This window comes from Ictidomys tridecemlineatus, chromosome 2 (genome assembly GCF_052094955.1).
Source record: "Ictidomys tridecemlineatus isolate mIctTri1 chromosome 2, mIctTri1.hap1, whole genome shotgun sequence".
NCBI lineage: Eukaryota > Metazoa > Chordata > Mammalia > Rodentia > Sciuridae > Ictidomys > Ictidomys tridecemlineatus.
In genome coordinates this window covers 12,813,258-12,828,832 of record NC_135478.1, presented here as the reverse complement: position 1 = coordinate 12,828,832, position 15,575 = coordinate 12,813,258, and the positions used below count along the sequence as shown (strand labels likewise).

General features: G+C 44.8%; 3 protein-coding genes across 5 annotated transcripts in view; 1 reads left to right on the top strand and 2 right to left on the bottom strand.

Annotated features, from left to right (window-relative positions):
* Positions 1-2,485, bottom strand: part of LOC101973656 (uncharacterized) — an 87,777-nt gene extending 85,292 nt beyond the window's left edge. Inside the window, exon 1 of the mRNA XM_078037723.1 lies at positions 2,368-2,485. Within this exon, the coding sequence (XP_077893849.1) occupies positions 2,368-2,370 (3 nt within the window). The 5' untranslated portion in view covers positions 2,371-2,485. The remainder of the gene's footprint in view (positions 1-2,367) is intronic.
* Positions 1-15,575, bottom strand: part of LOC101973937 (uncharacterized) — a 35,539-nt gene that overhangs the window by 8,315 nt on the left and 11,649 nt on the right. The window contains exons 1-2 of one of the 3 annotated variants that reach the window (XM_078037730.1): positions 2,368-2,471; positions 1,453-1,524 (exon numbers count right to left, since the gene is read on the bottom strand). The exons of 1 other annotated variant lie outside the window; for it this stretch is intronic. Coding sequence is in view for 1 of the 2 variants with exons in the window: in XM_078037729.1 (XP_077893855.1) it covers positions 2,368-2,370 (3 nt within the window). In the remaining variant the exon portion in view is untranslated. Of the gene's footprint in view, positions 1-1,452; positions 1,525-2,367; positions 2,508-15,575 lie in introns of those variants that run through there. One more of the 3 variants, XM_078037729.1, reaches the window with a different exon arrangement.
* Positions 11,460-15,230, top strand: LOC101974221 (dual specificity protein phosphatase 12). The gene is given in 3 exon segments (XM_078031244.1): positions 11,460-11,632; positions 11,634-12,300; positions 15,150-15,230. Coding segments are annotated over 3 exon segments (921 nt in total).

Genomic DNA, 15,575 nt, shown 5'->3' with positions numbered 1-15,575 from the left:
GGCACCCCTCTATAATCCCAGCGGGATTAGGGGGCTGAGGCAGGAGAATCACAAGTTAAAAGCCAGCCTCAGCAAAAGTGAGACAGAGAGCAATTCAATCAGACCCTATCTCTAAATAAAATACAAAACAGGGCTGAGGATGTGGCTCAGTGGTCCAGTGCCCCTGAGTTCAATCCCTGGTCCCCAAAAATAAAAAATACAAAAGTATTTTTAAAAAACAACAAAATAAACAAATAAAGAAAGAACTTGTGGTGTAGCTCAGTGAGAATGTCCTAGTTTTCAGTCCAAGCACATGAGAAGGGAGAGAGAAGACACAGTTTTTAAAAATAAAGATGAAAAAGTCTTCAATAGAGCCTGAGGATAGCTCAGTGGTAGAGCACCTGCCTAGCACTTGTAAGGCGCTGGCTTTGATCCCCAGCACTGCAAAAATAAATAAAAAAGATAAAAGAAAAAATCCTCAACAAATAATAGCAAATTTATATTTGCTATTATATAAATATAATATAAACAAAATGATCCAAAACCCAAGTAGGAATTGTTATAAGTATTTTTAAAAAATACATAGTTCTTAATGAGCCTTTACTTCATTTATATGAACATGGTGCTAAGAATCAAACCCAGTGCCTCACACATGCTAGGCAAGCATCTCCCACTGAGTCACAACCCCAGCCCCTACTATAACTATTTAAGAATGACCACACATTTAAAAGTCAACTCATGGGGCTGAGGTTGTGGCTCAGCAATAAAAGAGCTGGCCTAACGTGTGAGGCCCTGGGTTTGATCATCAGCATCACATATAAATATAAAAATAAATGGTTAATGTGGATTTTTTTAAAAAAGTCAACTCATGTAATTAATCACCTCAACAAGCTAAACAACAAAAGAGGGGCTGGAGTCATGGCTTAGTGGTAGAGCACTCGCCTAGTGTGTGTGAGGCATTGGGTTCAATTCTCAGCACTACATATAAATAAATAAATAAAGGCTCACCGACAACTAAAAAAATTTAAAAAATAAAAATAAACAACAAAAGAGTAGGATCAAATCAATAGGTACAGAGAAAGCATAAGAAATAATAACGACAGGGATTGAGACTGAGAAGAAACAAATAAAAAATAAATCTTCACATGTGACATTATCGTCTTATCTACAAAATCCCAAAGAACCAACAAAAATTCCCGGAATACCCGGGTTAGCAAGGTTGTAAAAAACACACGACCTTAACATGCAAAAATCCATCATTTCTCTGTATATCAAATATAAAAAATCAATTTCAAATAAAAACAACACTATTGATACAAAACAAAAACATGGAAAAGAGAGGAACAATTTCACAAAAATGAAAGATCATCTAATAAGAACACATTTTTAAAAAATTTTTAAATTGATAAAGAAAATGAAGGATCACTTAAGAAAAACACTCAAGGTCGGAGGTAATCAATCAAAACAAGATACCTCTTAGTGGTTCGGGAGGCTGAGGCAGAAGGATCTCGAGTTCAAAGCCAGCCTTGGCAACTTAGTGAGATTCTGTCTCAAAATAAAAATAAAAAGGGCTGGGATGTGGCTCAGTAGTAAAGTATCCCGGGATCAATCCTCAGTACCAAAAAAGCGCGCAGGGGTGCGGTGGGGTGCGGGGCTGGGGATATGGCTGAGTGGTTAAGGACCCCCGGTTCAAGGAGGATAACAAACAAAAACAAAACCCACCCAAGGCTCACGTCAGGGTGAAACGTTCTAAGACGATGCTGCCACCCTCCATCCTCCCTTCATCCGCCACCTTCTTGGTACTCCCCTTTGCTCCCCTCTAGAAAGAGAAGTCCTTTCTGCCACCCACTGAGGGGTCTGCAGCCCTCACAGCGGGGCTCCCTGCTCTGCGGTTCTCTTAAATGCAGCTGTGCCTCCCTCGATCCGCATTTTCTAAATCAACGTCCAGCGGCGCCGATTTCCAGTCAGGGGCCCCGGCAGAAGGGTCTGCAGCTCTGTCCGCCTCCTGCCCCCACAAGCCCCGGGCTGAGGGTCGGTCGCGGATTTGGGAACCGGCTTCCCCAGTTTTGCAGACTTGGAGTAACCGGGGACCCGAGGAGCAGGGGGGCTGGGACGCGCACACGTCCCTCCCAGGCCCCGCCTCACCCGCGGCGGAAGTCTCCCCGGGACCCTCCGCCGCCACCGCAGAGGGGGAGACGCGGGCTGCGGGGCCGCGCTGCCCACAGACCGCTCCGGCCCGCAAAGCGCCGCGCAGGACCCGGGGCCCGGCCGGACTCCGACCGCCGTCACCGCAGCTGCCGCCGGAGGCCCGGGTCCCTCCACAGCGACTCATCTGTCCCCTTCACCGCGACCCGCTCCCCTCGAGGGAAGGGCGCCCTCCACACTCACCATTCCCCGCCTTCTGGGGTTCCCGGGGTCGCCTCAGCCTGTAGAACGGAGATGTCACAGAGAGGAGTCTGAGCCACTTAGAAGTTCTCTTCCCAACACCTGCGACACACCTACTATGGTGGCTCCAGGAAGGAAGCTGTTCAAAAGTGGAAGGTTTCCGCCCTCTTCTAGCTGCGCTCCTGATTGGACAGATCCTGTGCCCCTCCCCATCTCCCGTCTCTGATTGGCTAGTGTTCCAGGACCCGCCCCCGAACCCTGAGTGACAGCAGAAGAAAACCTCCCTCCTGGCTGAATGGAACCCAAGAGATGGTTTCCAGCTCCAGCCCTTCCCAGCCTGAGCTTCTTCCCAGGACCTGGATCTGAGCTAACGGGAGGATAATTGCATGGATCCATTTAGGTCCACCCTCCCAGGTCTGGAAACACCTATAAAAGATAAATATAGTATACAATATGTAATATAATTTTATAAAAGACCTTTTTAAATATAACTATGATATTAATATTGTTAATTTTAATTGTTATAAGAGATTATTAATTTCCTTTCAATTCACTGTAGAATTGAAAGTTTGGGGTTTAATCAGTTAAGCAAAATTCAATCCTGGCCTTTCAGAACTGGTGTTGTCTTCTCACTATATCCAGTGGGCACTTTCTGTTTCTTGCCCCTGTAATTGAGGTAACAAGTGTACTCAGGCAGTGCCAGAAGCAATGTCCATGGAGACAACACCTCATGTCAGAAAAGGACACCTCACCAGGTGCAGTGGCATAGGGTTTTAATCCCCGAAGCTCAGGGGGCTGAGGCAGGAGGATCACAAGTTCAATGCCAGTCTCAGTAGCTTAGTAATAAGCAATTTAAAAATAAAAATAGAAAAAAAGGGCTGGACAGATGGCTCAGTGGTGGAAAGCCCCTATGTTCAATCCCCAGTATCAAAAAAGAAAAAAAAAAATCTACCCAGACTGCCAAGACATAAACAGAAGGGAGAGTGAGGCAACACCTCATATTGTCAGAGGTCGGGCATTTTGGATGAGACAACTGGCTTCGTAGCCAAGGCTTTCTTATACCTTTGCTATCTACCCATTTTCATCTAAGAAAATAAAAACACACCTACAAGGGAGTACAGTTATTTAATTCAGGGAAGCAGTGGAGTTATACGGAAGCAGCGTTTTACAAAGGAATCAAGAAGGAAAAAATGGAAACACTTGAACTCAGAAACCAGCCTGCTCCAAAGAAGGCTGTAAGAAAAACTTAGATTCAGACAATTAAACATATTCCCAAGCTTGAGGGCCAGAATGACATCTTGCTGAATCCAAGTTTTCAGAGAGCGACACTCCTGTGTGCTGAGGCAGGACAGCTAAGGATTTCACTCTGGAAGTCACCATTCTCAAATGTCCCTTCCTTACAGTATGGAAACTCTCCATCCTTCAAAATAGTTTTATTAGCCACCATAGACACTGTCACCTTGAGTCACTTTCATGTTCTGACCTAACCAAACTGTCATAAACCCTTTCTCCAGGAGATCTTTAAATTTTGTCTTTAATCCTAGTCTTCATACATTTCCTTCACAGACACAAGTTACAGAACAACTCCAGCAAGCTACACATCCCAGATCACTGTCTCAAAAGCAGCCACAGTGAAACAAGAGTCTCTGGTGTAGGAAAGCCCAATGACCTTGATCCAGTATCATCTTGATCTGGAGTATCTGTCCCCCAGAAGAGACCCATTTTACCAGGAGAAGAAGAAGATCAGGGGCCAATAATAGGAGAAATACAGCAACCAAAAGTCCTAATCATGGTAAGAGGCAGGTGAAGTTAGGCAAGGAAGCTGCTTTGTTTCCCCTAGAGCCCAGCACTGGAGAAGCAGTTGTAAGCCAAGTATCACTTTGTAAAATCTTATCAGCACTAGTCTCCGTGTGTCCAGAATGGCTGACATGAAAACAGCAGGTAATGGTTGCCAGACCCCAAATCCACCTTCCTGAGCCAACAAATAATCTGATCTTATTTTCTATCACTAGTTGGGCTAATGAATCCAAGGATTTGGTAGCAATTTAAAGTCTTGCCCAGTTTTGATGGCAGTGTCTCCCGTGGTTTCTGATGTGTCAGTCACTGCATGGCTGGTCATTCCTCTCACCAATCCAGAAAGTGATCCAATTCAGGCGATTCCCCCAGCTACTGTTAGACCTGGACCTCTCTTCTCTGGTGCCCGGGGTTACATAGAGATGGTGTATCCAGGGTCATTAGTGAAAGCTTGTATCTTTCTGCTGAAGTGACAATACATCCTACTCCCCATGTTTGAGTCACCTCTTTCCAAAGATGTGCTGTACAGTCTGCTTCTTAGAATCCTAGATGTTTTTCTCTTCACGAACACACAAAAAGGCATTCCCCTAATATGCACAGAATTCAGGGTTCATGACCAGCATCTCTGCTGGGTGTGGTGACTCATGCCATTAACTCCTAGCAGCTTGGGAGGCTGGGTAGGAGTTCAGGGCTAGGCTCAGCAATTAGTGAGTCATGGGATGAAAATGAAAAATTGGTATGTAGCTCAGTGGAAAAGTGCCCCTGGGCTAAGCTGCCAGTAAGGGAAAAAAAGAAAAAAAAGAAAGGAAGAAAAGTAAAGAAAAAAACTGAGATCAACATCTATTTTATCTTTAGGAGCTTATGAGGTGTCACTAGTGCATTTGCTTGATCAGGAAAAAGTCCTCTTTGTAAGAAGGACCTCGATACTCTTTGGCAATGATGGCAAATCTCCCCTGTGCTTTTATAGCTGAGGGAGTGGGAAACAGATACACTCAGAAAAGCCAATTGTGTTATATAATGATGACTTAGGGGGGTATTGGGGCAGTTTGACCAAGATTCAGGAGGAATCTACAACTTTACCACAGGGAAAGAAGGTACAAGAGGCATTTAATACCATGTGAATGAGGGCAGATTTTGAAGGTTCACGTCTGGGTATCTGAAATTGTTGAAATTGTACTCAGCTACAATAATTCACCAGGTCCTGGGCAAAGGCTAAAAAGCCCATGGAGTGGTGAGCTTTAATTCTTGGGTTTGGAAAGGTGGCATTAGCCACCAAATGTAGATTTAGAATCATGTTAATCTCGTTTGCCCAAATACCCTCTGATATTGGATTGGTGTCTCCCCACAGAGTGAACTGATGATGGCAAATCTAATGTTAGGAAGAAAGATGTCGTCTCTTGCTGTGTTTAAAGTGAAGAGGGTTACCCTGCCAGGAATGAGAAAGTGCAGGGCGGGGAGGAACCAGAGAAGCACATTTATGTGTAGATGCTGCCATCTGGCGGCTCCTTCTGGTATATGCATGGCTTTACCGCAGCTGGGGCAGGCAGCCACAGGGGAGGAATAGGAGGACTGAAATGCCAGGAGAAAACCAATCCCCAGCCAGGGGTGTGTTCCTCATGGAAGGGAGTAATCCCAACAGCCAAAAGGACAAGTCCCACTAGAGCAGAGAGGAGCAAGATTCCTAGTAGGGAGTACAGAGCTTACACAGGACCCTGCTTCTTCTGAAAAGGACCCATCATCTCCCAGAGGCTCACGTGAACACACCTCCTTTTTCTCTTTTCCTGGTGGCAAGCATCCTGTGAACCTCAGGAGGGACAGATTTTGTCCTTGGAAAGTGGGCCCATCATGTCTGGCCCTGGAATCTGAACACCCTCACGGTGTCTAGGACCTACAAGGCGTCCTCCCATCTAGGGAGTAACAGTTGGCGTGTGAGTTTTCTTTCCAAGTTCTTAGAAGAACGGAGTCAGCCAGGTGGCTGCACACACCTCTAATCCCAGCCAATCAGGGGCAGAAGCAGGAGGACCACCGGGTGGTGGCCAGGCTAGCAATTTAGCGAGACCCTGACTGTAAAGAAATAAAAGGGCCGAGGTTGTAGCTCAGTGGTAAAATGCTCCTGGATTGGATCCCCTGAGCCGCATAGATGAACGAGGTCGCCTGGGTGAATGTGTGGAGCAGCAGGGAGGACTTGACTTCTGAGCTCCAAAGGGCCTTTGGCACCTGTTCCAAGTTGATTACCTATATGATCACCTCTTGTATCTTAGGGTCAGTGACAAGTTCTGAGATCACAAAGGGTCTCCCCTACAGTATTTCACAGTGGCTCAGTTTGAAGTTTTGGGGTGACTCTGATTCTTCACAGGCCCGCCTATAGGCCAAGGCTGTCACTAGGGTTTGGGGATTTTTTTCTTTTTTGCACAATTTTACCAAGGTGCTTTTCATCCCTTGATTGTCCCTTTCCACTTCGTCTGACAATTGAGTGAGCCGTGGGGTGTAAAAATGTAAGTGGTGCCCAATACCCACGAGGCCTCATGTGTCACTTTGGAGACTGGGGCCCCAGAATCACTCTGGAGTGACCTGGGGATCCAAACTGAGGGATGGTTTCCTTTCGTAGAGCTTTAGTGACCTGTTGGGTGGGATATGCTGCTATCTACCTAGAAAAGGAGTCACCCAAACCCAGAAGGTGTTTATTCCTTGCCATGGGGGAAGGGGTCTGGAAGAAGTCTACCTGCCAGTAATCCCTGGGGAATCACCCCATTACTGCAGAAGGTTACATAAAGGGGGATGTTTGGCTGCCCACACCCCACCTGGAGGCCCTTTCTCAGGTGTAGGGCCAGCTCTTGTGACCTCTCAGTAGCAGACATGAAGTCTTTCCCTGCAGAGGCCTGAGTGCCAAAGTCATCAGAGCCTCCCTCCCTAAGTGGCCCAAGTCCTGGTTCCCTTTAATAATTTCCCACTGGTCAGCCCGAGGCAGTCATGTTTTATGACCTCCCTTTTACTCCACAGCTGTCTTCTGCTGCTTCTGTCCCCATTGTTTCCCCATTTCCTCAACCAACTTGTCCCTCTGAACCCTGAGTCCAGAAATTTTTAAAGCTTTGTGCCCAGTATGTAGGGGGTGGGGGACTCAGAGGTTCACAATCTGTAGAAGCCCACATAAAAGTCGTTTTTTCCTACTGTACTGGGCACGGGACCCAGGCCTGAATACAAAAATAAACCAAGGACTACCAGGGGATTGGTTCACTGACTGGGTCAAGGCTCTCACAGCCCAATCACTTCACCTCTAAATCTTCATTGTCTCACACGGGAGCTTTTGGGGGACACCCACATCTGAACTATGACGTCAATACTGACAGTCAGTGTTGACATTGACCCATTGGTCTTTGCCCAGTGGCAGAGCCCAGGGGGGCTGGTGACTTCAGCCTCGTGTCCTGAGGGGCTTGGGAGAAAAGGTCTTGCCTGAGCCCCCTCCTGGGGGTGACAGTGGCACAGCCTGCCCTCCAGGTTCATCCATCGCAGAAGCTGACCCATCACAGGGTTGGTCCAAGGAGGCTCCATCCCGGAGCCCAGGCCAACGAGGGTCAACCTGCTCTGGGGTCTGCACACAGGGAGGAAGGGAGTCACCTTCTTCCTCCGGGATGGGAAGGGAGGACCCCTCCTCACTCTTCCCTACCTGCCCTTCTTCCCTGCCTGGGCGGCCCCCCTTGACCTGGCCCTCCCCACCAAGAGGGCCCACCAAAAGCAACTAACTCCCCTCATGACCTGGCTCTGCTAAGGCCGCAGAAAAGCCAGACCCTCCTAGTGGCCCACCACCATTTCCCCTGAGGACGTGCCCCTCCGCTGCTGAACAAAGCCTCACTGGGCCATGAGTTCTTCCTCCATTTTTTCTTTTTGCATTTCCTTCCGTGTGCTTTCTCGGTTTGCTGACCTGGAGGGGGGTGTTTGGGGTTTCTTTTTACCCCTCCCCATTCCAACGGCAGTTTCCTTCTCTCCGTGAGACCTCCAAACCCGAGGCCACTTTCTGCCCTTTTGTTCCTCAACGCAACACCGGCCTTCTCGTTCCTTGGAGGGGCCAGATCCCTTCTGGTCTCTAGTGCAGGCGCACGGCCTGAGACCCTAGCCTTTTGCCCTTTCGGACCCCAGGGGTCCCCCACCATTGAGGATGGAGAGAAGACATTCCTCATTCTCTGGCAGAACTCTGTCTGGTGATGGGAGAGAGACGTCAAGGAAGGCCTGGGTCTCAACTGCCCCCCTGTCACACCTTCAAGATGGGGGCTCCCATGGGACTTTCCCTTAGATTGCCCGAGTGCTCATCTGGAACCCAGGGTTTCTCCACCAACCTGTCCACAATTTAAATTAGGCCACCTGAGTCAATGCCTCCATGACCTTTGAACCCCAAATCCTCCAAGATTTAAACAATTTCCTCCAATGAAATGGCAAATGGCCTGGGGCTCCCTACTCCAAGCTTCTTGTAGCCTCCACTCAGAGCCCTCATTAAGACACCTTGCTCCTTCCGACAATCAATTCTGTCAACACCCCCCTCCATAAGCCCCCTAGGTCAAGTCCCGACCCCCAGCCCTTTTCTTCATTTACTCTACCCAGAATAGCCATGCACCAGCCCCGCTTTTACCTGCAGGTCACTAGCACCCATCAGTGCCACCTGCAGTGAGCTGTGTCGGGGAGCGTGCTGGCCCATGTTTGGGTCATAGTTTAACCCAGGCAGGGGCACACCACTTTGGGCATGTCCAGCTTCCCTGCTGCTGCCCCCCCCCCAAATCCCAAGGCTCTGCCACATGACCCAGGCTGCCCAGACAAGTCACCTCCACTCACACCCACCCCACCAGGGGTGGGCTCAAACCAAGGGAGGAGACACAACCCTGGCAGCGACCTGTGAGAGGCCACAACATCTCTGACAATGTAATCACATCCTTAAAGATTCACATTCCCCAATACAGGCCTCGTCTTCACTGGCCTTGTGAAAGGAACAACTTAGCTCTAGCGTCACCTGATAAAAGAAAGATGAATGGTTTCTATCTTCTTTATGATTTTCATTGACAGGTTCCAGATGCTGCCACATTTATCTTGTATAATCTCACTCTAGTACTCATGTCTTTTTGTTTCTCTCAAAGCAGTACCCATGGCCCCTCAAAAGACCCAGACATTCCTAACTGCTTTCCCCAGTCACTCACTCTCAGCTCTACGTAGCTAGAGGCTTCATCGTCCAGAGGGTTAAATAACAAAAGACTGGGTCAAGAAAGATAGGGGCCAATCAGGAGAAGATAAAATGTTTACACCTTCAGGACCTTTCACACTGCCCCACCCCTCCCTGTTGCTAAGGTAATGTGGCTCAGGGGAGGGAGTTATAGGAGTTGAAGTACCCCTGGGCCACGCCATTCCCACCCTTGGATCACTCCACCTTTAGCCCACCTTTTGTCACTAGTAGGTAAGGACGTGGGGAGCAGAGAGCATGCTAAATACTGACCCCTACATGATTTCTTTTCCAGGAGGCAGTTTGCCTGCGCCCCTGACTGACCTCTGAGGACAGGATATGTCACATTCCTTAGCAAACTACCTGTTCCCTGCAGGAGGAATCCCGGCCCAAAATAAGGTTGACAAGAGAAACCAAGTTTCCCTGCAGGAGGAGACTTTTATGACCAGATTATGAAACTCTTGAGAGAATCTCAAGACAGAGCTCCCCTCGTTTCAAAATTAGCCTTCCTTCCCTAGACTCTCCTGAGACACATTTTCTCTTTTACTCCCCTCATCTGGCAGGAAAAAAACAAAAACAAAAAATCTGTCTCAGTTAATTAGACTAAAACTACCCTTCATCTGTCCAAGTCCAAGAACCCCAACTATTTATATTCTCTAGTGGAGACATCACCCAGAATACTAAGAGACTTGCCTCGCACTTAAAATTGAGGAGCTTAAGATGAAACCATGGTTCTACGAGGAACATGGAAGAAGATTTAAGGGCACAAGTAGCTGGCAAATGTCCTCCCTCAAAATAATTTTCAAAAGGTTAGTTAGAATCCTCCATTCTGAGTGAGGCCCCAGACAGAGGTCATGGAAGGAAAGACGGAAACGTTGATCCCTAGAGGCTCTGGGATTGGGAGTTGCCCCCAGCCAAAAAAACCCAGTTTTCTCAGCACCTGTGCCCATATTTCTGTTTTCTTTTTGTTTATTAAGAGGGAGCCTCACCCTCATAAGTAATAGTAGGTTATTTTAATTATGGCCATATTATATTTTTATAGGACTTTTTTTTTATAAATTCTATATTTTTTGAGCTCTCGGTTTTTGATCCTGTGCACCAAGATTAATGATTTTCTTATCGATCCTCTTTTATCCAAGAGTTTTTTTTTCTCCATTCTGCTTTGTTCAGAGGCCAGTTTGCAAGGGTGAGCTCTCAATCTAATAGGTTTTAAGCAGCTACGTGGTCTGTTTCTTGCCTGTCTTGTGTATGTGTGCACACTGTATACTGTGTTTTGCCTACATATGTCCTTATGTCCACGTCATGCACATGGTATTAAAACTGACAGCGATAAATGAGCACACATAAATTAAGTTATAAAAGAAAAACGGACCCAAATACCTTTAGTTCATGGGATTAAAAAAAAAAGTCCGATTAAAATTAGGTAACCAAGTGACAGTAAAAAATGTCTTTAAAATGACTAATTGACAAGTTTTTCTAGGTGGTCAGACAATTGGTAGAATGTTAATTTCTGTAAAATGTCTAGAATGCAATATCCATTGCTCCTAGGATTTTTTCTTTAACAGCAAAAAGATGGCTAGTACTGTTACCTACACTTGTCTGATGTTTGGGTTTTTACAGTTAATAGTAAGTTAATTAGATTTAACATCAATGGGATTAATCTTCATAAATGTGTTTGTTAGAGGCATCAGATTAATTTACAGAGTTCAAAGTGCAAACTGATAAATTTAAAATCAAGTACTCTTGATTTCTTTTATTCCATAGGGTAATATACTTAAACATCATGTATGTTTTCATAAATTGGTAAATGGAAAAAGGTTTAAGATTTTTTTTATCTGTATAAAATAGATAAAAATAAATTGTTTTCTTCACTGAAAACAAGGTTACTAAGAGTTAAGTTCTAACAGGTATAATTCTATATGCATAGGTTCCAAATTTTTCAACTGTGTTTCAATTAAAGCACTGTAAATAGCATAAAGTATTTCATCTTATTAAAATCGAGTAATTTGCCTAAATTTAGAAATTTCATAAAGGTTATATCAGAGTGTAAATTAAGAAAAAGGATCAACAGCTAGGAAAGAGATGTAAGAAGGTTTTAGGTATGGAAATATCAGTACAGAAAATAGAAGGAGAAGGAAATGTTTCTGGGCCCTGTTGGCAGAGCAGGGCTGAGCCCTGGCTGCGGGAGCGGGATTCAGCGAGCAGAACCAGCTCAGCCCGGGAGATGCTGCAAGTGCGGCCTGGGTTGTACCTGGGTGGGGCAGTCACAGAACCTGGACTCAGAACCTGGTTTCAAGGAGGGGGCTGGGTTCGAAGGTCTATGGAGCCTCTTGGTGCCAGGCCTGGACAAACCCGAGACCGACTGGCTCAGCCGTCTGGATGGGTGCGTGGCCTGCATCCGCCAGGCTGGTCTCTTTTTCAGCCACGCAGGCAGGCATCAGTCGAAGTGTTGCTATAGTGACTGCTTTTTGATGAAGACTGACCGCCTTACCTTTGAAAAAGCCTATGAGAATCTACAGACTATCAAACCTGGAGCTAAGATGAATGAGGGGTTTGAATATCAACTGGAATCATACCAGGCAATGGGATATGAAGTGGGTGCCTCTAGTGCAATTTATAAGCAATATCGCTTACAAAAGTTCACAGACAAGTATCCAGAACTGCACAATCTACCTCAAGAACTCTTTGCTGTTGATCCAACTACCATTTCAGAAGGATTAAAAGATGAAGTTCTCTACAAATGTAGAACATGCAGGCGATCCTTATTTCGAAGTTTTAGCATTTTGGATCATAACCAAGGAAGCAGGCCTCTAGCCTTTGCCCACAAGAGAATGACACCCTCTTTCCTGCTTGCCACAGGGAATCGGGCTCAATGTACATCTTATTTCATTGAACCTGTACAGTGGATGGAATCCACTTTGTTGGGAGTGATGGACGGGCAGGTGAGAACACACTTTATTTTCTATAGTTTCATTGTATCATTTATATTGTGTTCATTTTGGCATTTTTAGCCAGATTTTAACCAGTGTTTTACCTCCTCTTAATGCCTTTCTTTCTGAACATTATACCTTTCTAATGTGGGTAAGGCTATCAAAAATAAAGTTGTTTATATATTTTTGATGCTGGGAATTGAACCCAAGCCTTGTTCATGCTCAGCATGCACTCTACCACTGAGTCATAGCCCCCAAATGAAGTATTTTTAAACACCAGCTGATCTGAAGTAATGAAACATATTTGAGAACCACTGGTCTAAGTTATTAGATTCCTTTTAAGGCTATTGTTTTAAATTTTTCCAAATATAAAGCTAATGTTATTTATTTTGTAAACTGTCTAGAATATATGTGACACAATTTGTAACAATTAGGGTAAGTCAGGATTTTAAAATTAGGTTTAAAATTTCTTTCATTTTTCTCTTTTGGGTTCATCTATTTTCTCTAATTTTTCAATTTAGTGTGTCTGCTATGAGGTTCTTTTTCACTTCTTGTTAAAAGTGCAACTCCTGAACATTCTTTGGCAGCCATATTTCTCCTTTATTATTCTAAAGGTTATCATGAATGATTATAATATTTTTGTGTTTATGTGTACACTTTGTACCACTGAGTTACAACCCAGACCCAAGTAATAATCTTAATGAATTTGAAAGATGTATGGTTTTTATAAAAGTTTGTAAGAATTTGTGTAACAGCTATTTTGTGAAAGCCTTCCCTAAAACAGGGTAACCTTTTTTAAAAAAAAAAAAAAAAAAAAAAAAAAAAAGCTTTATTAGGGTATAACTCATATACCATACAATTTACATTTTTAAAGTGTATAATAGGTTTTAGTATGTTTAGAGAGTTTTTTCAATCATCACCATTCTCTTTTTTTTTTTAAGAAAGAGTGAGAGAGAGTGAGAGAGAGAATTTTAATATTTAAATTTTTTTTTAGTTTTCGGCAGACACAACATCTTTGTTTTTATGTGGTGCTGAGGATTGAACCCAAGGGATAAGATGACTTCTCTAAGAGCTTCCTAACTCTGGATCACATGACCTCCGGATCAGGAGGATCATTGAGATCCTGGAGAACAAAAAGCCCAGTGCAACCAGTGCACATGCTGCAAAAGAACTAGGTCATTAGAAAGGCATAATCCCTAATGCTTCCAAGGAAGCCACATCATCAAGGAGACCTTAATCCATCCTAGCAGATGGCACTAAAGGAGCTAAGAGGCTGCTTTCAAGTTCCCCAAGAGTCACCCCTGTGGAACTCAGCTGACTCTTAACAATAGAGAGGCACAAGGTCAATTTGACCAGCTTGGTCTTCAATACCTAGCAAAACAGTTATAACCAGAACAGCCATACCTGGGCATTTCAAAGAAAAGGCAATAGTTCTTTTATTTTTTTAAAGAGAGAGAGAGAATTTTAATATTTATTTTTTAGTTTTTGGTGGACACAACATCTTTGTTTATATGTGGTGCTGTTTATATGTGGTGCTGAGGATCGTACCCGGGCCGCACGCATGCCAGGCAAATGTGCTACCGCTTGAGCCATATCCCCAGCCCCAGCAATAGTTCTTTTAATAGAACTAATGTGATAGTCAAGCCAAAGTGACTCCATTCTGTAAAACAGCCATGCCAAGTAGAAGGTCATGAATGGGGCAAGTTGTTCTTTTCCTTTTGCTATAGAAACCCTTAAGAACACGGAACTACTTAATGGGGCATTGTTTCTGTAACTAGGGTAACGGGGCTGTTTCTGGAACTGGGGTGACTGGGCTAATTGTGATTGGCTAAGTGTCCCGCCACCTGACTGCACTTTCCTGCTTCTGTTACTTGGCTGGCTTGCATTGGCTGGACCCCCAAACATCCCTTTTGTGGCTTTCAGGCTTATAAGGGGTGCCCTTACAATTGTTTGGGACTAATCAGGGGAACAGCTGTATGTTCTGGTTAGCCGTCACCAGTGTGCTTCAATAAAAGCTTGATTCGATTATATATGAGTGGTCTGGAAGTCAATTTATGAAATCTGGGGACGTTGCTTTAACTATAACATTAAGTCATACACTTATGTCAGTTCCACAACACTGATGCCCCCAAATTTTGAGAAATTTTTCCTTTGCAAGGCTCATATTTACCCCTGCCTGCCAAAAATTGAATTGGCCTCTGTGCCTTGGTCTTCCTTACTCCTCAAATTGACATTTTATATGACAATCAAAGATTGCATATCCTGATAAAGGCACACACTGGCTACAAGAGAGCCATTCCATTTATTCCTTTACTCATAGGGATAGAGATATCCACTAGGATTGCCACAGGAGCAGCAGGATTAGGAACTCTATTTACTACTACAAAAATTGTCTGTACAGTTTATTGAAGATATTCAACAGGTCACCAATTTGGTACTGGCATCTGTCATCCAGCAAAATCATCAGGGCCTAGATCTCCTGTGCCTCTTTCTAGGGGAAAAATGTAGCTTCTATGTCAATCACTTGGGACTGTTAGGGGTTATGTTTAAACAACTACAGGTCCAAGTGGAACAACAGAGATGAGAATTAGTTCTTAAAACACAGGACTTCCTGGCTTCTCCCATCTTTCAACTTTTCTAATGCTGGTCTTTCTGGCAATGACCTTTCCCTTCTGCTTTGTTTACTTTATACAGAAGCAACTTCTTGACAAGGTGACCTATCTAGCCCACCTTGAAAGAACATTCAAAAGCCATTCTACTTCATTTACAATGTGACTCTCCTGAGCCCCATAATAAATCATTCTCTTGAGTCCCGTAAGGAAGGAATCACCCATGATGATGCTGAAATTCCCTCTCTATAGCCACTCAAGCCAGCCACAACTACCAGAACTGTATATGACATCGCTCCAATGCAGTATGTCCTAAGAACCTGGAATGAATGACACGGACAATGGACCCCCAATGAACCTCCTTCCTCTATCTGCCCTCCTTCCCTGTCCTGGTGGCCCCTCCCACCAAGAATGCCCACCAAAAGTACCTAACTCTTCCCATACCTGGCTCTGCTAAGGCCATATAAAAGCCAGACCCTCATGGTGGCCCACCACAATTTTCCCTGAAGTTGTGCCCCTCTAGTACTGAATAGAGCATCACTGGTCCATTCTTTGTGTGTGTGTGTGTGTGTGTGTGTGTGTTCCCTTCTATGAGCTTTTAGGAAGCATGGTTGCCAGGTTTAGAGTTGGGCAAATTTTAGGAATGACTTCAGGGGATTACAGTATGAGGACTGGGGC